We start from the raw sequence: 27,741 nt of genomic DNA, 5'->3' as shown, positions 1-27,741 counted from the left end.
GAAATTTCTTCACCTGAGAGTACCATAGATTAATGAAGTCACAGGTCTCATTCCTCTTCCTACCAAAAGATAACCTCAAAAATGACATGTTTTATTCATTTGATTAAGGATAGCATTCTGCACATGTGCAAAAATATCACTCAGTAGTATTTTTGGTTGTTATTGCAGTACAAGCTTTCAATGGTAATTCTTCCAAGTTGAGCCTCAACTTTTGGAATACCTTTGATACTTGCCACTTAATGAAACAAGTTTATTTTTATTTCTGAAAAGTTTCATAAGCCTGCGGCTTGACTAGGTGATGTTATGTTGAGGTTTATTCCCCTCCTTGAATATTGACTTCTTAAATCTTGTCATGGATTGTTAGATGGTCTTTAAAAAAGGATGCTTTGTAGGACAACCATAGAGGTGATATTCAAAGGGAAATTCATGTGGGTAATTATGACAGAGTGGAAAAGAGTAGAAAATGATGGAATGGGAGATACTGATTATATGTCAGTTGGAATATTAGATTTTTCTTATATTCTGGATAAATTTTTTTCTCATTGCTTTTATATAGATCAGAGACCCCTTGACCTAGCCCAAGGTCTAGAAATGAAACATGCACTTGGTGGTAATAAGGTATGGGTGAATATATAAAATATTTGTAAACAGTTATTTTAGAAAGGAAAAATGTGATGTGAAATGACATTTTAATGAGGAAATTTCTTAAATAGGTGGTCTACAAAGTATTGAAACGATATGAAGGTCCTCTCTGGAAGGTAGGTCTCTTGGTTTATTTTGCTTCTGAGAAATCTTAAGGCAAACAAGATGTGGCCTTGTAAGTTCCAACTAGTTACTTTTTTGTTGTTGTTGTTAAAAACAACATCTAATCTTAAAGTTTGAAGGGTCCCTAGGAGTCATCTAATCTAGCTTTCTATTTAATGTAGTAATCTTATTTATTTTTAACATGCTTTCAGTTCAAAAATGTTTTTATTATGCTAAGGACTGAGTCCTTTTTATAACATGAAGAAGATAATTAATTTGGCCTGGATTAGTTTGTAACAAATATTACAGTTTGCTTTTTAATATGAATCAATTTTGTAGTTTTCTCCTCTTTAAATAAACATATACCTGTATACATATACATTCTTCCTGAATATATATTAGATTTTTTTCTGTGAAGTAAACTCATTAGGGATTTTTAAGGTCATCATCATTAAGAAATAGCTTTTATACTGTTCCATAAATCTATCCTTTTATAACTAATGTTGGAGAAAAAGGACTTCTTTATATTCAATATTGCTTTGACTAGATCCCAATTCTCACTTATTTTGGTTTCACTGTTTAAAGTTGCTGTTTTTTAAAATTTTGAACCTAATTAATCAATAGATAATGGTTTCAATAGGCAAAGAAGTATAATAATATTTTTTTCAGTTTATATTGCACAATTACAGTGATACTTTTGAATTTGAACTTGAATTATATACTAGCTTCTGAAGTGATTCATTTTCTCCTTAGAGTTCAAGATTTTTTGGTTGGAGACTGTGCTGGGTAGTATTAGAACATGGAGTTCTTTCATGGTATAGGAAACAGTAAGTATTATGTATCTTCACTAAATTTAAATATTTTCAAATCTAGTTCATAGTGTTAAGCTTTTCTTTTTTATTTTTTTCCCCTCTGGAAGGCTTGATGCAATTAGTAATGCTCACCGCCAAGGATGCAAGCATTTGACTCAAGCTACATGTACAGTAAGGAGAAAATTTGACTTTTTAACCTTTTTAAAAACAATTTTTAACCAAGACTTGAAAGTGATTATTAGGAATAATTTTTTTAAGTTGTTTGATAGAACTTGTCATTCCATAAACGAGCAATGATAGTGTAAAAACCAATATAATGTATTATCATTTTTTTAAAAATGTATATGGAATGTACCTTTCTAGAGATTTGAAAATGTTAGCAAACTTTTGATTTGGGGGGGGGGGGTCCAGACTTTTCATTTTTCAATTCAAATTATGAATTGAGATAGGAAATGGGAACAGGATCACAAATAATTTTTAAAATTATATTTGTTATTAGGAATATTTTTATAATTTAACATAGATATAACTGATGTTTTGTAACTGACAATATCCTAATACTTTTATTTATCTAGTGTTGAAATTTCTGATAACCTCTGCCATTCTGAACACTAATTTAATTTTAAAAGTCATTTAGAGAAGAGGCAACAGATGATATTATGATATAATATTACCTAGTGCAATAAAATAAAGGAAACCTCACATATCCCAATTTATTCTTGGAAATAGTGTCAGAGAAAAATGTTGGAAAATGGAACATTTTTGTTGGATTGGGTTGGAAAGACTTACAGCCTTATTTATTTATTTATTTTTATTTGAAAATTTTTAATTAGTTAAGAATATTTTTCCATGGTTACATGATTCATGTTCTTTCCCTCCCCTCCTCTCACCCCCCTCCCATCGCTAATGAGCAGTTTCACTGGGTTTTACATGTGTCATTGATCAAGACCTATTTCTATATTATTAATATTTGCACTAGGGTGATCGTTTATAGAGTCTACATCATAACCCCATCTATCCATGTGATCAAGCAGTTTATAGCCTTGTTAGGTGAATCCATCCACAAGAAGGGTAAAATACTGATTTAATTCTATTTGAGAGCCTGTGGAAACTGAGGAATTCCACTTAAGTATGAAGAGGAGTGTGAGAGGATGAAAAGGGAGCAATAGATTTTAGGTTTCATAAGATATACAGTAAATGAAGTGACGAAAATTGAGAACTCTATATAATTGTTGAGGAGAGTAAATGCCTGCTGTCCTAAATAAAACAGTACTTTAAAAATCAAACAGGCTTTAAATTTAAAAACTAGAAGGAGGGAGAAAACTACATATTTGTATCTCCTCCTATAGGAGATACCATAGGGAATAGATCAAATGAATGAAGAATAGCCATTTATACTAGCCAGAAATTTATAGATGATGCCTTCTAATAAAGTAGATAGTAATAAAAACCCATGGCCTCAAACATTATATATAAATGCACAAAGTTTGGGGAATTAATATGATGAACTAAAGTTCCTCACAAAAAGATCCAAATTTGACCTCATATAGGAATCATTGAACTTGGATGAGATAATACACATGACTAGAATTTGTCTCTGACTGAGTATACTTTACTTTAAAAAACAAAAACAAGATAGGCAAAAGGTAGGGTAGGTTAACTTTATTAAAGAGATATACTCATTTGAGAAAAAAACAAAGATCAAAGGAGGAAAAAATAGAAGCAGTTTTGTTGTGGAATATGTTATATACCATTTGGACAGAAGGAGCACACAAATGAATTCATAAAGTAGATTATAAACCTGCATAGAAGATAAAGGCAAACTGCTGCAGTATCTTTGCCAAGAAAACCTAAATTAGATCATGAAGAGTCTTGAAGACATGTCTCAACAACAACAACAATTTGTTGTACTCCATCCTTGGCCAGTAATCCATCATCCTTTTTTATTTTTTTATCAGGATCTGGAGTTATTTTGTCGATGAGAGTGACCCCTAGCATGTGCTACACAGAATAGCATTATATGATGAACATGTCCACATCATGTGGGGTTTGCTTTCCCATTGTGAAACCTCTGTCAAAAATAGTTACTTTCTCTTAAAATCTCCTAAAACCTAAAAGGTTGCTTTGAGATTCCCTGTTAAGGTAGAAGATAGATCACCATCCTTTGGTGTGATCTTGTTCCTTGATTCCATACCCTGTTACTCACTTCCTTTTAAAAATAGATCTCTGTCTTCTCTCATACCGTTATCCTAAGCCTTAAGAACAATCTGCTGCCTGCCCTCCATCCACATTTTTAACATCCTCTGTGCTGCAGGAAAGAAGAAAATGAGACTTGTAGGAAGAGGTAGAGTAATCAGGGGAGGCTTGTGGGAAATAAAAAGCAGTCTGGCTATATGCCCTATTCTGTACAAAAGTCAGCTTATTTTCCCCTACCTCTTGGCCCCAATGTATAGAAGATAGAAGCAAGAATTATGTAAAATAGAATGAATACAAAGTTAGACAGCAAAGAAATTTTTCATTGTTTTTAGACGAAGGAGGAAGAAACCAGATAATACTGATACATGAGGTGGTTGGGATGATGCTAACTGACAACAGAGAAAAGGAGTACCATGCAGTGTTGTTTTGTTTTGAGAGTAACTATACTGTCATGGAATATGAAATTTGGGAGGATTCTCAAAATTCTATTCCACACCACAATTTGAAAGCACTGATTCTATGGCATTCAGCTTTCCTTACAATTCGGCTCTCAAGCCATACATTGCTATTGGAAAATTCAAAGCTTTGACTGTACAGACCTTTAATGGCAAGGTGGTAGCACTGCTTTTTACTATGCTTTCCAAATTTACTATAGCTTTCTGTTAAAATTCTCTGGTGACTGTATCTCAATTTATAATTACTTATTAAATAATAAAAGTGGGCCAGAGAAAGAAAAGGCATCAGCCTTATGTGGCTGGCTATTCCCTTTGCAAGCCTCTTCCCCCAACTGGCAGGGCCAGCTTCACAGCCAGACTTCAGGTGAGCTAGCCCTCTCTTGACCAGCCCCAAACCTGACTATGTGGGTACACTGAGGTTCCCTAGATAATACTTGCCAGTGTTGGCATTCTCCTAGCTGCCTCTCCCCAGCCAGCTTCATAGCCACACCATAGTGTACCAGTGTTTTCCTAGTCACCTCCTCTCTCTACAATCCTGAGGCAAAAGAGTCCTATTTCCTTTCCCTCATTCAATTTATGCTTCCTTGTGAATTCCCTTTTCTGAGCCCCTCTGATTTGGGGGACTCCACCCCCAGTATAGATCAGAGGCAGGTCTTCTAGGTGTCAGGAGTCACCACATGTCCTTAGAACAGCCACACAGCACTAGTACCACATCTTCTACCATTGAAGGAAGGATTTCACCCATCGCTACAGAGATAGTTTAGAGGCTCAGAAGTAAGATCCTTTGCTTTAAAATCCAAAATTGTTTTGACAGGCTAATGTTAAATTTTCTCTTTCCTTCCAAGGTGCAAGCATCTTTTAATTTCATGTCTGCAGTTGTTTGTCAGTGTTTTGAGCCCAAGAATATAAACTCTTGATACTGCTTCCATTTCTTCTCCCTGTATTCACAAGACGTGATTGCCAAGATTTTAGGTTTAAAAAAAAATTTTTTTGTAGTAAGCTTCAAGCCAGCTTTTAAATTCTTCTCTTTCACCTTCATCAAGAGGTTCCTGAATTCTTCTTTACTTTCTGCTATCAGAGTAGTATCTTCTCCATATTGGAAATTGGTTATATTTCTTCCATCCACCATAATTCTGGCTTTTAATTCATACAGCCCGGCATTTTGCATGCTATGCACTGCATATAAGTTAAATAAATAAGGTGACAATGTACTGCCCACCCATATTATTTTTCCATTCTTAAGCCAGACACTTGTTCAGTTCTAACAATCAATTCTTGGCTTACATATAGGTTCCTCAGGAGACAAGATGATTTGGTACTCCCATCTCTTTGAGGACTTGACCTATTTTGTTGTGATCCACACAAAAACTTTAGTCAGTGAAGCAGAAGTAGATATTTTTATGAAACTCACTTGCTCTCTCCAAAATCTAGCAAATGTTGGCAACACGGTCTCTAGTAATTGACAATTTGGCACATAATGGGCATTTAATAAATGTTTATTGATGGACGGACATATGAAGTATCTAGTTCATGGAAGGTGGGCAGTATCACTTGATGACAGAACACTCCACAGGGAGTGAGGTATAAGAAGACTTTGAATGTCATAGGATTTTGTCTTTGATGCTGAAGGCAATAGAGATCTACTTGAGTTTATTGAGGAGGGTCAAGATGGGGGCCATTAAGTATGACATAGTCCTGTGCTTTGCCCTGTGGCAAAAACATTGTATCAAGATAGCTGGATCATAGAGGGGAGGAAAGTGTAAGAGGACTAGAGAGAGGGGGTCACTAGGTAAATTTGAGAGCCAAGCCTAGAGCTGAGAGGTCCTGGGTTCAAATGTGCCTCATCTACCTCCTAGCTGTGTCCTTGGCAAATCACTTAGCCCCTGTTACCTAGCCTTTACTACTCTTCTGTCCTGGAACACAGTATTGATTCTAAGAGCAGAAGGTAAGGGTTTTTAAAAGAAAAAGAAGACTAAAAAGATAGAAAGAGGCCAGATTTGGGCAGCTAGGCTGCATAGTGGAATAGAGTGTCAGACCTGTGGTTGGGAAGACCTAAATTCAAATCTGGCCTTAGACATTTCCTAGCTATATGACCCTATTTGCCTAGTCCTTGCCTTTCTGTTTTAGAGTTGTTTGTAGGATAGAAAGTAAGAGATTAAAGAAAAAGAGATAGACCAGATTGAGAAAGACTTTAAATATATAGAAGGGATAGGGAGCCACTGGAGTTTATTGAATTGGGGTTGGGTACATATTTTTTAAGTATTGAAATTAGTTCATTGCCTATGTGAACCCTTCGGCAAAATGTCACTTTCCTCTGTTTTAATTCAGTGTTTTTGCTATTTCCATGTGGGAAATCATAATTGCCTCCCCTGTTGTTTTTTTTGTTTGTTTGTTTTTGTTTGTTTTCGACTGAGGCATAATAAATTTTGTTCCTGCCCCTACTTTAACTCTGTGGGTATATTTATTTTTAAAACATTTCTTTTAAACAACATATTGTTGGCTTTTGCTTTCAAATTCAATCTTGTTGACCTTTTTTCATTTATGGGTGAGTTAATTTGATTTTTATTCACAATTATGATTGTTATGTGCTTATACCCCTCATTCTTTTTAATATCTCCTCTGTAAACTTAAGGTTAGTTTTGTTTATGACTAATCCCTTCCTAATATTTCTATTTCCCCTCTTCCAATTCCCATAGTTTTACTTGTTGAATTGAATGCATTTTTAAGCCAAAACCTTGAACTAAAAATGCATTATGCCTCAGCATAAAAAGTAAGGGTAATAATTATGATTTTAGACAAGGCAGCATCAAAAAAAAGACAATAAAAAGAGATAAAGATAAAAGCCATATTTTACTATAAGATAACATAGATAATGAATTTATCCTGGTATTTAGCATATATACCCCAACATTGTTTTTAAATTTTTAAAGAAAAAATTAAATTAATTAAAAAGGACAATGGCTAATTCTATAAAAATGGAGGAACCCCAATTTATCTCTGTAAGTATTATTAGGTAAATCTAAATAAGAAAAAATTATGGATCTGAATAGAATTTTAGAAAAATTAGATATGATGAACGTCTGACAATTTTTGAATTGAAATAGAAAGGAACATAAATATTTAAAACCTGTGCATGGCACCTTTGGAAAAATTGATAATGTCTTGGGACATGATCAAGAGACAAATGCAGAAAATCAGAAATATTATACTTATTCTTGACTAATCATAATGCAATGAAAATGTATTAAAAATTAAATAAGAGACTAAATTACTTAATTCTAAAGGATTACTGGAGCAAAAAAACAAATTATAGAAACAACAAATTTCATTACAGATAATGACAATGAGACAGCATTCTACAGTTTTGAGGAAATTTTTGTAGATTTTATAGATTTAAAAATCTACAATTTAGGACATTTTTAAGAGAACTTATCTCTAAATACTCTGATTAGCAGAAAAGAGAAAGAACAGATCAGCAAATGGAGAATACAATAAAAATACTAAAATACCAACAAATTTTAAAACTCCCAATTAAATACCAAAGTAGAGATCCTACAAGTGAAAGAAGTAAGTAATAAAATTGAAAAACTCATTTAATTAATAAATAAAACTTGGAGGTTTTTGGAGGGAAACACCGATAAATTCTTAGCTAATTATTTAAAAAGTATAAGGAGGAAAACCACATTCTCAATTTCAAAAGTAAAAAAAGGATAATTCATTAAAAATGAAGAAGAAATAAAAGATGTTAGTAGAAACTATTTTGCTCAAATAAATGTCAACAAACCAAACAACTTAAATGAAATCAGTAAATATTTACAAAAACATAAAATATCTAAATTAACAAAACAATAAATGGGGATAATTTAAACTCAACTTGAAAGAAAGAAATTGAACAACCATAAATTTCCAAAGAAGAAATTCTAGGATTAGATGTATTCACAAGTGATTCCTCTTAGACATCCAAATAACAATTAATTTCAGTATTACATAAATGGTTTGCAAAAATTACAAAAATTTCTCATATGGCACAGATATGGTCTTGATACATGTACTAGGGAGAATCAAGACAGAAAAAGAAAGCGTAGACCAATATCCTCAATTAACATAAATTTTAAAAAATATTGGCAAATAGGCAAAAACAGCATGACATAAGATTAGGTATTATATCCAGGTTGGATTTATACTAGTAATGCAAAAATGGTTTAATATTAGGAAAGCTATAACAACAATATTAGTTATAAAATCAGCAAAAATCATATAATATCAACAGAAAAAAATCACTTGAAAAAATCAATACCTATTTCTGTTAAAAATACCAGACCTTTCCTTAAAAATGACTTTTCTAAATCCAAGAGGAACCATTAAATGTAACAGTATTAAACTAGATTCGTTTCTAATTAATTCAAGTATGAAACAAGAATATCCATTTATTTCTTTTTAATGTTCTGGACATGCTACCTATAGCAATAAGGTAAAAAAATGAGGGAATAACCCTAGGCTAAAAGAATCTTCTTAGATTACACCTAATTTGATGGTATGCTTAAAAAACCCAAAAGACTTAAACTAAAATTAGTTAAAACAATAACTTATCAAAGTTGAGCATATAAAATAAATCAAAACAAATCATCAGCATATATATAATGCCATTAAAACCTAGTAGATAGAAAAAGAAAGAAAAGAAAAAAAGAAAGAAAAATTTAACTTGAACATTTAAAAATACTGGGAGTCTACTTTCCCAGATACACACAAGAACTATATAAATAAAACTACAACTATAGGAAAAAAGACCTAAGTAATTAACAAAATAGTAGTTGCTCTTGGATATGTGAGCCAATATAATAAAAATGGCATTACTGCCTAAGTTAATTTATTTGTTTAGTGCCAAACCAAACAAATTACCAAAGGCTTACTTTATAGAACTAGAAGAAATAACTTTGGAGGAGGAAAAAAGAACAAAAATCTCAAGAGAAGTAATGAACAGAAATATGAGAAAAAAGGGACCCAGTAGTGTCAGATCTCAAACAAAGTAGTAAATATTCAAACAATTTAGTACAGGTTTAAAAATAGAACAGTTGATCTGTGGAATAAAATAGGTACTCTGGATACAAAAATAAATATGTGTAATGTCCTAATATTCAATAAACAGAAAGATCTCAGGTATTGGAATAAGGACTCACTATGTGACTAAAACTGCTGGAAGCATTGAATATCTCTCTGAAAGAAATCAAATTTAGACCAACACCTTACTACTTATACCGAAATGAACTCCAAATGGATATGTGACTTAGATATAAAAGGTTATGCCATAAAGAAATTTGAAAAATATAGAAAAATTTATCCCTCAGATCTGTAGATAGAAGAAAAGTTCACAATTAAAGATGGAATTACAGAAAATGAAATGAATAATTCTAATGACATAAAATGAAAATTTTTTTTGCAAAAAACCCCAAATCTAATAAAGCTAAGATTAAAAGAGAAGCAACTGGAAAAAAATTTTTTTCAGTAAGTTTCCCTGACAAAGATCTCATTTTTAAGATATAATAGGAATGGATTAAAATTTATTAACCATTGTTAATTGATTAATGGTCTAAGAATATGAACAGGAAATAGTTCTCAAGGGAGGAAACTTAGGCTGTACATGGCTAGGTAGATCAGTGAATTGAGAACCAAGCCTGGAGACATAGAGACAAAAGGCTCTGAGTTCAACTGTTACCTCAGACGCTTCCTAGCTGTGCGACCCTGGAGAAGTCACTTAATCCCCATTGCATAGCCTTTACTACTCTTCTGCCTTGGAACCAATGTATAGTATTAATTCTAAGATCTATATTAAGGGTTTTTTAAAAGAATAGATAGGAGTGAGACAAATACCTATACAGCCAAATCTTGAACTAATCTTGCAGAAATTAATAGACTGATTATTGAGTGAAGCGAATTTTGGAATTCCAGTGACACCCAAGAGGAACGTTTAGGGCTATGACTTCTTTTGAATAACAGTGCTTTTTGTCACTATAAAATGAGAGGGCAAGAAGCAAGTACATGGTAAAGTGGATGAAGGATTGGAAATCAAATTTAAAACCTGAGTTGGAATTCTGCCTTCTACTGTGTGAAATTAGAATCATAGTTGGAAGAGGTCATCTCATTTCTGGACAAGAATTCTTTCTTGAACATTTCCAAAAAGTTATCATTTAGGATTCAAACTATTGTGGAATTTCAAACTATCTACTCTACTGAGAAAAGTAGCTGTCCATAGCTATCAAAACAAGTATAGTCCAGTCCCAAGAACTCTGAGGCTCCTGACAGTAGATCCTTTAGATTCAGTTCTGAACTTTTAAAAATCCAAAGAGGCCTAATCTTAGGATGTGGAGGTCAGTGCCAGAACACATGGGCTCCAAGATAAGACCCAACATAAGCAGTCAACATACCCAGAAGGTCTATCTGTGTCATAACTCAGTTCCAGGAGAAAATCTGAATTCGGGAACAAAACCTGGAGAGACGAATAAATTAAAGATGAAAATAACATCCAGAACCAAAACCAGAGATCCTCAAGATGAAGGAATGAGCAACTCTATAACAACTCTAACTAGAGACTTTAAGGAAAAAATAAATTTTCCACAAGAATTTCATCAATTCTTAGAACAAATGAAAGAAGAGATAAAAAGTGAAATACGAGTCCTAGAGGAAAGAATTGGGAGTAAATTAAATAGCTTAGAAGAGAATGTGGAAAGCCTTGCCCAAAAAGTAGAGTTCTTGGAAGCAAGAATAGATCAAACAGAAATCAATGACTCCTCAAGACAGCAAGAAATATTGGAACAAAATCAAAAGATTGAAAAACTGGAAGAAGAAAATGTAAGATATCTGGTATCAAAAACAACTGATTTAGAAAACTGGTCAAGAAGAGATAATATTAAAATTATTGGGCTCCCTGAAAACACTGATCTAGTAAAAAGCTTAGATACTATTTTTCAAGAAATCATAACTGAAAACTGCCCAGATTTATTAGGACCAGAAGGGAGAGTAAAAATTGAAAGAATCCATAGATCACCTCCTATAAGAAATCTTCAAATGAAAACTCCCAGGAATGTCATAGTTAAGATTCAGAATTCCCATATCAAGGAGAAAATATTGCAAGAATCAAGAATGAAACAGTTCAAATACCAAGGAGTTACAATTAGGATTACACAAGACTTTGCAGCTTCAACAGTAAATGAGAGGAGATCTTGGAATACAATATTTAGAGAAGCAAAAGACCTGGGTTTACAACCTAGAATAATTTATCCTTCAAAACTTGGCATAATCCTATATGGGAAAAAATGGACATTTGATTCAGTAGAAGATTTTCAGGCATTCTTGATGGAAAGACCAGAACTGAGTGTGAAGTTTGGAATAGAAACAAAGGAATCCAGAGAAATGTAGAAAGAATCCTGGTAGTGTGAACTGATGCTGAGTGAAATGAGCAGAATCAAGAATTAAAATCAACAATGTAAAGAGAAATAATGCTGAAAGTAATGAAAAAACTGGACAACTGGACAAAGTTTTGAGACAGAAGAGATGGACTCGAATGCATAAAGAAACCTATATTTTGACTACAGTGATTAATCCCAATATGGGGATTAATTTTGTTGGTGTTAGAAATCCTCTCAACACTGTTTTTGGAGGAGAAATGAGGTTGGGTTTAGCAATAATGATGTCTTAATGGCCATTGCAATATTGTAAATTCACACAAAGGAAGAGAAGTTCAAATAGCATGACAAATATTTTGAAATGAAAGTAAAGAATGTTATACTTAAAGAAAATGGTATGATGCTAGCATTCTTGGTTTCATATAAAGTCCACTTTTTTGTGTTTACATATTTTGTTTTAGGTTTGGAAGGGCTTTTTATGTTTATTAGTAATAAACAGTCCCCAACAAGTTGTAATTCACATTGTCTATTGAAGATGTTTTATGACTGACAACCTGCCTTCCAAACCATCATATTTTGTTATAATAGAAATTTGGAAATTTTCATTACAATAACTTGTCTGATCTCCAAAACTTGGCTCACTGGTTCTAGTTCTTTTCTGTCCCTTCCAACCCACCTCTTTTAAGAAATAGAAGCCTGATTCTTACTCTTCCCCATGATCTTTCTTTACTGCTACTGTCAATCCTACTTCAATAGGTTTTGAGGTTTCCCCATTACCTTGAAGTATAAAGTTCAACTTGTTTACCTTGACTTTCATCTCCCTACATTTTGACACTAACTCAGTCACTCCAGCTACTCTCATCCACTGAAGACCACCAGCATTCTAACCTTTATTCCTTTCTCTTGAGAAATTTGCTTCCCTCCCCTTCATTCATAGAAAAAAGTTCCTTGAGTGAGTTGAGGATCCTTAAGTATACCTTACCTTGTCTAAAAGCTTTTTTTTATGCATATAATAAATATTTGTCAATATCAAAAAAAAAAGAATAGATATATTAAAAATGCTTCAAATCACTACCAAGTTGCAAAAATGCAAATGAAAGCAATTCTGAGATTCTATTATATCCATCAGAGTGGCCAAGAAAACAGAAAAGGCAAATTACAAATATTGGATGGGTTTTTGGAAAATAGACACATCAAAGCACTGTTGGTAGACCTGTAAATGAGTACAACTTTTTTGGAAAGCAATTTGGAATTATTTACAAAAAGTTATTTTTAAATAGTGCATCCCCTTTGACCCAGCCTATTCCAAAAAGGCCTTGTATGTGCAAAAATATTTATGGTAGCTCTTTTTGGTAGCAAGAAAACTGGAAACTGAGGATATCTGCCATTTGAGGAATGAATAAGTTGTGGTATATGGATATGGTGGAAGAAATGCTTTAAGAAATTAAAAATAGATGATTTTAAAAAGATATGAGGTGGGAGGCAGCTAGGTGGTTCAGTGGATAGAGAGTAAAGCCTAAGGATGGAAGATTCTGGGTTCAAATTTGACTTTATACACTTCCTACCGGTGTGACAGTGGACAAGTCATTTAACCCCAATTGCCTAGCCCTTACTGCTGTTCTGTCTTGGAACTCCAATTTAATATTCATTCTAAGATGGAGATAAGGACTTTTAAAAAGGGCATAGAATCACATATATGAATTGATATAGAATAAAGTGACCAGAACCAGAAGAACTATTTATACTGTAGTATCAATATTATAAAAATGAACAGTATGTGTTGGAAGAAATTTGTAACTCAGTGATGTAGGAAATGGGAGGGAGAGAAAATAGATTTCTTTTGCTCTTTTAAAAATAGAGAGGTGTAGTGGGTTGATACAGATGAATAAATGTTACATACACTTTCAGATGAGGTCACTGTATTATGCTTTTCTTAAGGATTACTTAGGGTTAGAATAGATTTTGAGTAAGGGTGATTAGGTGCCCTTGACAGTAAAAAAAAAGTCAGGAAGAGGGGATGGTCAAAATAATGATATCTGTTTTGGATATGTTGAATTTGAAATGCTAATGAAACTTTCTGTTTGAGATATCCAGAAGGCAATTGGTTATGTGAGACTGATGGTCAGGAACAGAGACTAGGAGGGACAGAGTAGTACCTGAGGGGAGTTACAGAAGATCTTAGGAGGCAGAGCCAACCTTTGTGGGGAGAACAAGATTCCTAGAGAAAGAGATCAGTCAGGAATACATTCTAGGCATATGGGACCTGTGTGAATGAATAGATGGGATGGTGCATGTGATATGTGGAATATGAAATAGGAGTTGGAATCTTGAGTCTAGGGAATAGTTACTTGTAATAGTACAATTTTCCCAGAAATCAGAATTTGTGAATGGGAGTAGTAGTATGAAATGAAGTTGAAAATGTTGTTTGAAACTGAAACATAGAGAGCCTTTACTGCATTGATAAGGAATTTGCAGTTTATTTTAAAGGCACTGATGAACTACTGAAGATTTTTGAGTAGGGGAGTAACATGGTAAGATTTGTGTGTCAAGGATTAGTCAACTTTGTGGAAAATGGATGGGTAAGAGAAGAGACTGAAATTAAGGGAGACCAATTAAAAAACTTTTTTTAAACAATATTTTATTTGATCATTTCCAAACATTATTCATTGGAGACAAAGATCATTTTCTTTTCCTCCCCCCACCTCTCCCACAGCTGATGTGCGATTCCACTGGGTATCACATGTATTCTTGATTTGAACCCATTTCCATGTTGTTGGTATTTGCATTAGAGTGTTCATTTAGAGTCTCTCCTCAGACATGTCCCCTCAACCCCTGTAATCAAGCAGTTACTTTTCCTCGGTGTTTTTACTCCCACAGTTTGTCCTCTGCTTGTGGATAGTGTTTTTCTCCTAGATCCCTGCAGATTGTTCAGGGACATTGCATTGCCACTAATGGAGAAGTCCATTACATTTGATTGTACCACAATGTATCAGTCTCTGTGTACAATGTTTTCCTGGTTCCACTCCTCTCGCTCTGCATCACTTCCTGGAGGTTGTTCCAGTCTCCATGGAATTCCTCCACTTTATTATTCATTTTAACACAATAGTATTCCATCACCAACATATGCCACAATTTGTTCAGCCATTCCCCAATTGAAGGGCATCCCCTTGTTTTCCAGTTTTTGGCCACCACAAAGAGCGCAGCTATGAATATTTTTGTACAAGTCTTTTTCCTTATTATCTCTTTGGGGTACAAACCCAGCAGTGCTATGGCTGGATCAAAGGGCAGACAGTCTTTTATCACCCTTTGGGCATAGTTCCAAATTGCCCTCCAGAATGGTTGGATCAATTCACAACTCCACCAACAATGAATTAATGTCCCCACTTTGCCACATCCCCTCCAGCATTCATTACTTTCCTTTGCTATCATGTTAGCCAATCTGCTAGGTGTGAGGTGATACCTCAGAGTTGTTTTGATTAGCATCTCTCTGATTATAAGAGATTTAGAACATGTTTTCATGTGCTTATTAATAGTTTTTATTTCTTTGACTAAAAATTGCCTATTCATGTCCCTTGCCCATTTATCAATTGGAGAATGGCTTGATTTTTTGTACAATTGATTTAGCTCTTTGTAAATTTGAGTAATTAAACCTTTGTCAGAGGTTTTTGTTATGAAGATTGTTTCCCAATTTGTTGCTTCCCTTCTAATTTTGGTTACATTGGTTTTGTTTGTACAAAAACTTTTTAATTTGATGTAGTCAAAATTATTTATTTTACATTTTATGACTCTTTCTATGTCTTGGTTGGTTCCCGCTGGTGCCGCGGGCTCAGCACTCTGGGTTGGGGGGGATGAGTCCTGGGACCTTCCTTCTGCCTACCCCTTAGATCCGAGTAATCTAGGGTTCTGGCTTTTGGGGGGGCATACCTTTTGATCCAGGTCCAGGAGGAGGGTTCCCCAGGTCTGTCCTGTTGTTCAGTTTGAATTTCGGTGTCCTAGGAGCATTCAGTTTGTGATCGGTAAGGAAAGGTTTTCAGAGGTCTGAACTTTCGCTGCCTCTAAGCCGCCATCTTGACCAAAAGTCTAAAAAATCTTTTACTGTAATAATAGGGCATGCATTAGAGAGATGTTGTAAAGGGAAAATTGATAGTCCTTGGCAATATCTTGGAAATGAAGTAGGGAGTGATAGGAAGGAATACAGGATGACTCCTTGGTTGTGAGCCTGAAGGACTAGAATTGGTGTTACCCTTTATAGTAATAGAGAAGGTTGGAGAGGGGCAGAGTTTACAGGGAAAGATAAATAATTCCATTCAGAACATACTGAGTTTAAGATGTTTGCTAAGCCAATCCAGTTCAAGATACCTGAAAAGCAGTTGGAGATGTAAAATTGCAAGTCAGCAGGGAAGATAGGGCTAGATAAGTAGTTTTGAGAATCATCAGCATAGAGATCATGATTGAATTGATAGGAACCTATGCAATCACCACATGAAATAGTATGGACGGAGAAGAGAAAAAGGACCCATGACGAAACTTGTGGGATACCTTTGGATAGAGGAGGTAACCTAAGTGGAGAGTGAACAAAGGAGACTAAGAAGAAGCATTCTGATATTTAGAAAAAAAAAGTGGGTGCCCAGAACCTAGATAGAAAAGAGTTATAGGGAAAAGAGAGTGATCACCAGTGTCCCAGACTGCAGAGAGATTGGAGATAATGAGGATTGAGAAAAGGCCTTTGGAGTTGACAATTAAGAGATCATTAATACTTTTGGAAGAGAGCAGTTTCAGTAGGATGATGAGATAGGAAGCCTGATAGTAAAAAGTTAAGGAGAAGGTGAGTAAGAGGAAAGAAAATGGAGGCATCTATTGTACCCAGTCTTTCTGACGAGTTTAGCCAAAAAATGGCAAAAGAGATATAGGAAGGGGGAATGGAAAAATCAAGAGAGGGTATTTTGAGGATAGAAGAGACATGAGCATGTTTGTAGATCATGGAGAATGAGCCAGTTGAAAGGAAAAGATTGAAAATAAGTGATAAGGGTGGGGTGAAAGAGGAGATAATCTGTTAGGAGTGAGTGACAGGATGGAATTGGATTGCTTAAGCAAGTGGAAAAGTTAGCTTTTTTTTAAGGAGTAAAGCCTTTATCATGGGAGATAGGTTAATATGAGTGATATGAGATGGGGAAGAGGGGAGAAGAGGGATCTTACTGCAAATTATATTATTGTTTTATTATTTTTGTTAAAAATGAGGCAATTAGGGGCATCTAGGTAGCACAGTAGATAGAGCACCAGGCCTGGATTTGGCCTCACATACTTCCAAGCTGTGTGACCCTAGGCAAGTCACTTAACCTCCATTGCCTAGCCTTTGCTGCTTTCCTGCTTCATGGTTTCTAAGATAGAAGATAAGGATTCCTCTTCTGTCTTAGAATTAATAGTAAAACAGAAGGTTGTTGGGTTTTTTTTTTTAAATAAGGCAAAGTTTTTAGCTGTGAGGGTGGGTGGTAGGAAGTCATGGAAGATTTAAGGAGGGATGAAAAGATTTAGAAGAGCCACTGTGGAAATTGCTATAGTGAGTTGATAAGGGAGGTTCAATAGGATTGCCTAATAGCAGTGAGATCCTCATTGAGGTTGTATATGAGTTTCTCCTATTCTTCCACCACTCAGTAACATCTCCTTCTTTGAGGTTCATGCTATTCATCTCTGCCACCCATCAAAATTCTGGTAGATGTCCACAGACCTCTAGGTCACTCCCCATCCTGCCTCAATAAGTTTGATACTTGGCCCACACTTTTTTCTCTCATTCTCAACCTCTTATACTCACACTTGAGGACATAAACATACATTTTGGTTCTTCTCTTAAACATACTGACCTCACAGTTCTTCATCTTACTCATTTCCCACAACCCCCTCCACCCCACCATAGCGACATACAAAGATACCCTTATGTCATCACCCCCCAATATACCACCTCCACATTCAAGAATTCTGAAGTCTCCTTATATGACCATAATTTATTTATTTTTCACCTCTCCCTCTGTTTTCCTTTATAAAATCTTACTCTTCATCTGTACAGTGACCTCCAATGCCCTGACCCTTCAATTCCCTTTCAGAATTAGCCACTCTCTCCTCTTTTCCCCATGTTGATACCTTAGTGAACCAATTCAATTCTATATTGCCCTGCTCTCTGAGTCCCTAGGTCCCTTATCATTTCACCCATTATACCTAGCCAGGCCTCTTTTTTGGATCACTCCTACCACTTTGCTCCTACACACATACTGTTCATAAAAATAGGGAAAAATTACCCTACCTGTGTGAACCTGGATAAGACCTTAAAATCAATACACAGTAGTAATTCTAAGAAAGTAAGGGTTTTAAAAAAAGTAAAAAGTATGGCATTTGGAATTACAAAGTTCTTAAAAGCAAATATACTCTTTTCCCCCCGTTTCCATATTATTCATTTTTGTAAGAGAATAATCTTATAAGACAAAAACCCTACTCATACCCATATAAACAAATGATAAATCATAGATTTTCTTCTGCATTTCTACTCCAATAGTTCTTTCTTTAAATGTGGATAGCATTCCTTTTCATAAGTCTCTCAGAATTGTCCTGATTCATTGGATTACTGTTAGCAAATTCCATCACATTTGATCATCCCACAGTGTCTTAGTTACTGTGTATAATGTTCTCCTGGTTGTGCTTATTTCATTCCACATTACTTCATGGAGGTCTTTCCAGTTCTTAAAGAAATCATTTGGTTCATCATTCCTTATAGAACAATAGTATTCCATCATCATCATATACTAAAATTTGTTCAGCCATTCCCAATTGAGGGACATCCCTTCAGTTTCCAATTTTTTGCTAGCACAAAAAGAGCAGTTATTAATATTTTTCTACAAATAGGTGTTGTTTATCTCTTTAAGATATAGACCTAGTAATGATATTGCTGGATCAAAATGTATGTATTCTTATATAAGCCCTTTGGCAATAATTCCAAATTCCCTTTCCAAAATGGTTGGATCACTTCACAACTCCACCAGCAATACATTAATGTCCCAATTTTACCACACCCCCTCCAACATTTATTATTTTCCTTTGTTGTCATGTTGGCCAATCTGTTAGGTGTTAGGTGGTACCTTGGAGTTGTTTTGATTTAAATTTCTCTAATCAAGAGGGATTTAGAACATTTTTTTCATATGATTATTGATAGCTTTGATCTCTTCCTCTGAAAATTTGTATCCCTTGCCCATTTGTTAATTGGAGAATGACTTGGTTTTTTATAAATTTGACTTAGTTCTTCATATATTTGAGAAATTAGACTTTATCAGAGAAATTTGTTATCAAAATTTTTTCCCATTTTGTTGTTTCCCTTCTAATCTTTTTTAAAAATGTTACTTGGTCAATTTCAAACATTATTCCTTGGTTACAGGAATCATATTCTTTCCCTTCCCTTCCCCAACCCCTTCCCGTAGCCAATGCGCAATTTGACTGGGTATTACATGTCCTTGATCAGAACCTATTTCCATGTTGTTGGTATTTGCATTAGAGTGTTCATTTAGAGTCTCTCCCCAGCCATATCACCCTCGACCCATGTAATCAAACGGTTGTTTTTCTTCTGTGTTTCTACTCCCACAGTTTTTCCTCTGAATGTGGATAGTGGTTTTTCTCATAGATTCTTCCAAGTTGTTCAGGATCACTGCATTGCCACTAATGGAGAAGTCCATTACATTCAATTGTACCACAGTGTACCAGTCTCTGTGTACAATGTTCTCCTGGTTCTGCTACTCTCGCTCTGCATCACTTCCTGGAGGTTGTTCCAGTTCCCATGGAATTCCTGCACTTTACTATTCCTTTGAGCACAATAGTATTCCATCACCAACATATACCACAATTTGTTCAGCCATTTCCCAATTGAAGGGCATCCCCTCATTTTCCAATTTTTGGCCACCACAAAGAGCGCAGCTATGAATATTCTTGTACAAGTCTTTTTTCCTTATTATCTCTTTGGGGTACAAACCCAGCAGTGCTATGGCTGGATCAAAGGGCAGACAGTCTTTTATTGCCCTTTGGGCATAGTTCCAAATTGCCCTCCAGAATGGTTGGATCAATTCACAACTCCACCAGCAATGAATTAATGTCCCAACTTTGCCACATCCCCTCCAGCATTTATTACTTTCCTTTTCTGTCATGTTAGCCAATCTGCTAGGTATGAGGTGTATCAGAGTTGTTTTGATTTGCATCTCTCTGATTATAAGAGATTTAGAACACTTTTTCATGTGCTTATTAATAGTTTTGATTTCTTTGACTAAAAATTGCCTATTCATGTCCCTTGTCCATTTATTAAATGGAGAATGGCTTGATTTTTTGTACAATTGATTTAGTTCTTTGTAAATCTGAGTAACCTTTGTCAGAGGTTTTTCTTATGAAGATTGTTTCCCAATTTCCCTTCTAATCTTGGTTGCATTGGTTTTGTTTTTACAAACCCCTTTTAAATTAATATAATCAAAAGTATTTATTTTACATCTCATAATGTTCTATCTCATTTGTTCATAAATTTTTCTCTTCTCCATAAATCTGACAGGTAAGGTAAACTATTCTATTTTCAACTAATTTCCTTATAATATCACTCTTTATTTTTAAGTCATATACCCATTTTGAACATCTCTTTGTATAGGGTATGAGATGTTGATCTAAATCTCATTTTTTGGCATACTGTTTTCCAGTTTTCCCAGCAGTTTTTGTCAAATAGTGAGTTCTTATCCCAAAAGTTGTGATCTTTCAGTTTATCTCACAATAGCTTGCTGATGTCATTTAACCCCTAGTCTATTCCATTGATCCACCCTTCTATCTCTTAGCTATTTTACAGATTGTTTTAAGGATCATTGCTTTATCTGGTAATGCTAGGCCACCATCCGTCACATTTTTTTTTCTTAAGTTCCCTTGATATTTTTGACCTTTTGTTCTTCTAGATACATTTTGTAATTATTTTTTTCTAGTTCTATAAATAGTTTTTTTGTGATTTGATAAATATAGCACTGAACAAGTAAATTATATAGGATTATCATTTTTATTATATTAGTTCAGCCTACCCATGAGTAATTAATGTTTTTCAGTTGTTTAGACCTAGTTTTTTATTCATATGAAAAGTGTTTTGTAATTGTGTTCATATAATTCCTGTGTTTGTCTGGGAAGATAGTATATTATCCAGATTGATTTAAATGGAGTTTCTCTTTCTAGGTTAGATGTCTTTTTGATGTAACAAGATTCTAGGATCATTCTTTTCTATTGATAACTAATTTAATTTAAGCATTTTTAACTTCACTAGTCTCACTAAATAGATCTATACCTTGGTCTCTCAAACCACTGCAACATTTTCCAGTTATTCTTATAACCTCATGTATTTTCAAGGACCTCTTAGTAACATGTAGAGGGCAAACAAACTCAATACTCAGAGACTTGATCATTTGAATAACTAAAATTCTACATATTTGCATCTTCAATTCCTATGTTTCAGCATCAGCCTATGTAGGATTATATTATCTTTCATGATTATGGAAAACTTACCATAACTGAAGAAATGAGGGATATAACTTAAATAAGGGAGAAGTACTCTCTTAATTGGGAATATCAATCATGCCAGGTGGAAGTTGGCAATGATGTACATACAGACATGTGTAGAGCTTGACAGTTGTGAAAGTGAAAGTTTTATTCTAGGGAATGTAATCAAGTACCATATCAGCTTTCCCATAGACAGAACTATTGACTTCAACTACCAGAAGACATCTCATTGGAGCTACTGGCGTCATAGACCAATTTGTTCCATAGCATTTCTTCCAGGTTACATTCCCACAAATTTTTACCTCAACTGGTCTCCAGTCATGTTCAGTGTTGAATATAACTATCTCATGTGGTAACTATATCCATACAAATTATCAGGCTATCATATTCTTTCCTAAATTTTCCTGACATCAGATTGAGAAAAGAATTATAATTGTGCGGTTCTAATGATGCTGAACTCCTGGTAATTTACGTCAATGTAGAAAACACTCTGGACAGAATGTTGTAAATCTCCAAAATAACAGATATTGAGTTATGTAAACCTGATAACAAAATAAAACATAACTAATTTGAAACTTTCCTACTCTAGTTAGATGTGAGGTCTTACTTTTTTCTCTTTCTGACTTTTCTAGCTCTCAGGCTGAATTAACTGACAAACTTAAGAAAGGGACATGAGTTGAAGGAAATCTGATGGACATTGTAAAGGAGAGCAGAGGATACTTAGCCATATTAGGAGTCTTCTGAGACTTAGTGAAGTCCTTCCCATTTGACTATAAGATGTCCTTGTATATTTGTCTTCCATAGATACCTTCTTCAGGTTCCATGTGTAGGGTGACCTGGTCTGGGAGTTTTGGCTGCCTAGGAAGTGACTGGGATATGGGATAGTTAGCTTCTAGGGGTTCTGAATGAGTTTTCTGTGGCTTCAAGAAAATATCATATTTGTATCAGCTATGCCCCAAAGGTCTCTCATTTAGTCTCAGGCTGAAAGAAGTCTCACCATTAAGGAACTTGGGCATGAGGATCTCTCCTCTATTTTAACTGGTCCAAATGTTGTGGGGTGCAGAGGTGTACCCTTGGGGTTTGGGAAGGATACCTTTTGCAAGAATGCAAGACTCCAAAACTTAACTTAAAAGTAAAGAGAGGTTTATTAGTAATGTTGAAATTTTGTCAAGCAAGACAGCATGAGTGGAGCAACCTGGGAGCTTGCTCCCAAATATACTCTTTTTTAAAACACTCCTGGGGGCAGCTGGGTGACTCAGTGGATTGTGAGTCAGACTTAGAGATGGAAGGTCCAAGGCTCAAATCTGGTCTCAGCTGTGTGACTTGTGCAAGTCACTTGACCCCCATTGCCTAACCCTTACTGCTCTTCTGCCTTGGAGCCAAAACACAGTATTGACTCTAATATGGAAGGTAAGGGTTTAAAAAAACAAACAAACAAAAAACCACTCTTACTTTTTGTCTTAGAATCAATACTCTGTAAAGTGGTAAGGACTAAGCAATGAAGGTTAAGCATATGGTTCACATAGCTAGGAAGTATCTGAGGCCAGATCTGAAGCCAGGACCTCCTGTCTCCAGGCTTGGCTCTTAATCCATTGAACCACCTAGTTGTCCCACAAATATATCCTTACACAGATCACAAGAAAGGTCATAGAAATTACCAAAAATATTATAAGTGGAATCACATTTAAAGGCCATTACTGTTATTTATCATATGTATTTACTACATGTGTAAGAGAATATATTTTGAATTGCTTAGAAATTAACATTGGATTTATTTTCTAATTTCTCTGTTTGTCAGATATCATCATCCTTCCGGTTACTCAGATTCAGAACCTCAAGGTTATCTTAGATTACCAGATCCCTTTACACTATCTATCCAATTACTTGTCCAGTCAGTTACTACTACCACCATATCTGCCATCTATCCCCATAGCCACCACCACAGGTCAGACTCTCATCTTGTTTGACCTAGACTATTGCAGGAGACTGCTAATTAATCTTCCTTGCCTCAAGTCTATCCTTTCTCAAATCCAGCTTCCATATAGTTTTCAAAGTGATTTTCTTAAAAAATATATCTGACCATGTTATTCCCCTACTTTATATTATAGTAGCTCCTTATTATTTCTAGAATCAAATTCAAATTCCTCTGGCACCAACCTAACTTTCTCTGTTATTATGCATTCCTTCTCTTTTGGCATTCAGTGGTTCATGCAAATTTGTCATTTTTGCTGTTCCTCATACATGACACTTTATTTCTATATCAGTGCCTCTGTGTAAAGGGTTTCTCAATATCTTGAAGGCCCTCTACCCTCACTTCCATATTTCAGATACCCCAGTCTTCTTCAAAGTTCGTCTCATACTCTTAATTTCTATATAAGTCCTTCCATGAACCTCACCCTGAATCCCAGTTGCTAGTGTCTTTTTTCATCCTCTTTTTTCCCATATATTTTATATATGGTTGTATAAATACATGCTTTTTTCTCCATTAGAATGTAAGAGAAAGAATTGTTTTCTTTTTGCTTTTGTATCCCTAGCACTTAGCCTATGCTGTTCAGTCATTTTAGTCATGTCTGACTCATCATGACTCCATTTGTGGTTTTCTTGGCAAAAAATGTTAATAGAGTAGCTTGCCATTTATTTCTCCAGGTAATTTTAAATAGGAAGAAACTGAGACAAAGTTTAAGTGACTTGTTTATCATATAACTAGTAAGTGCCTTTTAGGCCATATTTGAATACAGAACTTCCTGAGTCTAGTATTCTATCTACTGCTCTACCCATGTTCTTGGAATATATTATTAAGGACTTAAAAAAAGCTTATTGATTGATTAAGTTTTGGTTTATAAATATTCTTTGAAACAAGCTATTTGAAGGTAATTGCTTTAGCTGTCAAAATTTCTATAACCCCCATAAAGAAAGACAGATGTTAGCCTGAGATGTTAGCATGATCAAATTAAGACTTTTTTAGGGTGGAGCTGACATTAGTATATTTGTAAGCAATAGGAAATAATCCAGTTGATAAGAAGAGAATGAAAATGAGAGATAGAATGACCAACTGGCTAAGTTCCCAAAGGAGTTAGGAGTTGGGATTGAGTCTTAGAAAGGAGACTGGAAGAAAGGATATTATGTAAATGAAATAGAACAAGGAGTTCTTAATCTAAAGTCTGAACTTTAAAAAGGATCATAACTTTATTTTAATATAGTTTGTTTCTTTTGCTAACCTATGTATTTTATTTTATGCATTTAAAATATTACTCTGAGAAGGATCCATAGGCTTCATCAAGCTGCAAAAGGAGTGTATGATGTAAAAAAAAAGGTTGAGAACATGATAAAAAAATTTAGGTTATGGAATGTTTATCCAGTCTATTCCATTTAGAAAGAATTTCATTTATTAGGTATATGCTTACATATAAGTTTTTATATTATATAAGTTTCTATATAAGTCCTTCCATGAACCTCACCTCCAATCCCAGTTGCTAGTGTCTTTTTTCATCCTCTTTTTTCCCATATATTTTATATATGGTTGTATAAATACATGCTTTTTTCTCCATTAGAATGCCCCTTTGCCCAACAGCCCAATGGGAGCACTTTCTCCCTCCCCAGTGAGGGGTAAGGGATAAGGTGGGGGCATACCCAGCATGTAGTGGTGGGGAGCAGCATGGCATGCAGTCTCTTGGGGGGGGGTGTAGTCTGCTAAGTGCTGGAAATTAAAGGTGAAAACTAGTAGTTATCTTCAAAGAAGACTTCTACATTTTAGAAAATTTTCCATCAAACAATTTAAAAAACCACAACTTTCTTGAAAAATTTTTGATGGTTTTTATGTGAAAATTTTTACGTATTTTTATGTGAATTCTGTGTCAAAGGAGATAAATGGAACTTTACCATACTTGGATATTGGAGCTTATAATTTAACCAGGATAACTTCAAGGAGGATCCTCATATTAATCCCTGATCAATTTAGCTTCCATCAGTCAAGAAAATAAGGGAGTTTCTTCTCTTCAGATATTTACTCTGGGTCTGTAGCTTAGCTCTCTGGGTTCTGCAGGATCATCAACACATCCCATTTCTTCTGTCTTTAGAATACATAATCTTTAATTTCAGAATATTGAGTACATTTTATTCATCTACATAAATTATAGCAAGGGTACTTAATCATAGTATAGTATGACTTATAATTTCCATAATGGAAGTATATCTGACTTTTTCCGTTTTGATTTGTTTCCCTCAAAATTGTTTACATTTCCCTTTTAACTCCAGATTGTTTTTCTTTGAGTCAATATGTTAAAAAAAATTGTACAACTAGGTATTAATAAGATATTTCATACTTTTAGAATTTTATCATGAGATAGTATTAGAGATGTGTTTTTTGCATTTGTAACTTGATCTGCTTTCTGCCTTTCTTTTTATCTCAGGTAAAACCCACTGATAACTGCCTTTTCTTTGTTAAGTGCTTTGATGATAGTATGCTTGGTTTCAGAGTTCCTAAGAATAACCTTCACCAGTCAAGAGAGGTAAAATACCAAGGCTATTTTTTCTTAAAATTTAAAAATATATGTGAAAACTTTCAGAATTTTTTGTTTAAATAATTTGTATTTTAATATCTTGCTTACCATATGTCTTTGAATTATACTAATTGATCAATTCTTTTGGACAGTTATGGAAAACCTATGGCACAGGTGCCAAAGAGGGGGCAAGCAGAGCACTCTCTTAGGGCACATGGCCTCCCTTCCCACCCTCCTCAGAGTTCATCACTAGAAAGGCAGAGGGACTCTGCCAAGCTGCTCCCCTCCCCTTCTCCACCACACTTGATGACGTTTTGTCATATTCCCGCTCCTCTGCCCAACAGCCCAATGGGAGCACTTTCTCCCTCCCCAGTGAGGGGTAAGGGATAAGGTGGGGGCATACCCAGCATGTAGTAGTGGGGAGCAGCATGGCATGCAGTCTCTTGGGGGGGGGTGTCGAGCACTACATCTCTAAAAAGTTCACCATCACTGCTTTAGGGTATAGTTTCTGTGGGGACATATCAAGTTTGTGTGTAAATATTTCTTAGCATTTAAGAAAATGCCAAGATTTGACTGTATTAGAAAATAAAATATTATCAAGACCTCTGTCTTGATAGGCTTGATAGTCTCATGGCCTAATGAAAATAATAATTTCAAAATCACAATAAAAGATGGTGTTCTAGGGAAAGTTTACTAACATGGGGGACTTTAATTTGCAGTGCTTAAAATTTTAATAATGCTTAAAATTATATCTGGGCTTATATGTTTATTTCTGGTGTTCGGAATCCTATCATTGACTACAGCTTTTTTTTAAAAGCCCACTATCCAATCCCATTCTGAATGGCAATATTAGTCGAAATGTAAATTTATAAGTGATTTTTTTCCTTCTAAATAAATCTAGAAAAATTCCCATCTTTTCATGTCAAGAACAGATGACTTATTTTGAGTTGCTTCTCTTTTGAGGCATTAGTATTAATTTTTTTCTTGTAACTTTTTCTATGTTTCTAAGATAGTTAAACTGTTATATTATCTCTTTGGTGTGAAAATGTTTTTCCATATCTTATTTGCTTCAGAGTTGGCTAGAAGCAATAGAAGAGCATTCTGCATATAGTACTCACTACTGTTCTCAGGATCAGCTAAGTGATGATGAGGAAGAAGATGATGCTTTTTCTACAATAAATTTGAGGGAATCTTTACAGGTAAAAAAGATAACCTTACATTCTTATCTAATTGTAATTTTAAGAACTTCAAAATTATTGAGATTTTCCAAATTGACTCCTGACATAATAGTAGAAATGATTTTTTCTTTTTTCTTCCTGATGAATCTGTCATAGTATTCTCTCTGATAGTAATATATACCTCTAAGAGTGCTTTGTTAGAAGTTTATCTGATAGGCATCATGGTATAAAGGCTAGAGGACTGGCCTTGATGTCAGGACGACCAAGTTTGAGGCCTGCTTCTCATTTTCTGAATGTCTTAAGGCAAGTCTCTTAACCTCTAAGATTAAAAAGTGGCAGAATAGGTACTAGTCTGCATTGGTGGAGCAGTTTTCTCCCTGGAAGTTTGCTGCATCAATAAAATCATAAGTGTGGTCATAACATATACCAGTAAATATTCATATGCCTACTTAACCAATTTGGTTGTATAGTGTTAGAGACTGATTATCATTCTAGCTAAAAACTTCTACCAGCAGGGGGAGCCTAACTACTGTATACCTTCCTGCCCTTTATGACTTCACTGCATGTTTTAGTGTTTAAATAATGTAACCATAGCAATGTATAACCTGGTTGGTAGTTTCATTTAAAACCACTTGTAATCTTTAAGTACATCGCTTAGAGGTAAGATAGTGTGTCAGTATTTAATTTGTAAGATCCTCATCTCTTGTGACATCAATGCCTTCCCTTGTTTTAGTGATTGATGTGGAGTAATGTCATCATGTTTAATTCAAGTGAAATAGATGGTTTTTTTAGGCCTTTTTTTGACTTGAAGCTACCTTTCCTCCCATGGATTTTGTATAAATTTAGTAGAGTATTTAGTAGAAGAAATAGAAGTGAAAAAAAGAGAATTAATTCTCATTTGACAAACAGGA

General features: G+C 34.7%; 1 protein-coding gene across 7 annotated transcripts in view; it reads left to right on the top strand.

Moving 5' to 3' along the window:
- The window catches only part of OSBPL1A (oxysterol binding protein like 1A), a 333,490-nt gene that overhangs the window by 95,325 nt on the left and 210,424 nt on the right, over window positions 1-27,741 (top strand). For 6 of the 7 annotated variants that reach the window (XM_007487597.3, XM_056823805.1, XM_001362403.4 and 3 more), the window contains 6 exons: window positions 557-618; window positions 714-758; window positions 1,498-1,571; window positions 1,664-1,727; window positions 25,563-25,661; window positions 26,726-26,851. In XM_007487597.3, coding sequence (XP_007487659.1) covers window positions 557-618; window positions 714-758; window positions 1,498-1,571; window positions 1,664-1,727; window positions 25,563-25,661; window positions 26,726-26,851 — 470 coding nt within the window. Of the gene's footprint in view, window positions 1-556; window positions 619-713; window positions 759-1,497; window positions 1,572-1,663; window positions 1,728-25,562; window positions 25,662-26,725; window positions 26,852-27,405; window positions 27,491-27,741 lie in introns of those variants that run through there. The other variant, XM_007487598.3, reaches the window with a different exon arrangement.

This window comes from Monodelphis domestica, chromosome 3, assembly GCF_027887165.1.
Source record: "Monodelphis domestica isolate mMonDom1 chromosome 3, mMonDom1.pri, whole genome shotgun sequence".
NCBI classification, from domain to species: Eukaryota; Metazoa; Chordata; class Mammalia; order Didelphimorphia; family Didelphidae; genus Monodelphis; species Monodelphis domestica.
The sequence above is the reverse complement of the archived record's forward strand: the minus strand, read 5'-3'. Positions and strand labels throughout refer to the sequence as shown.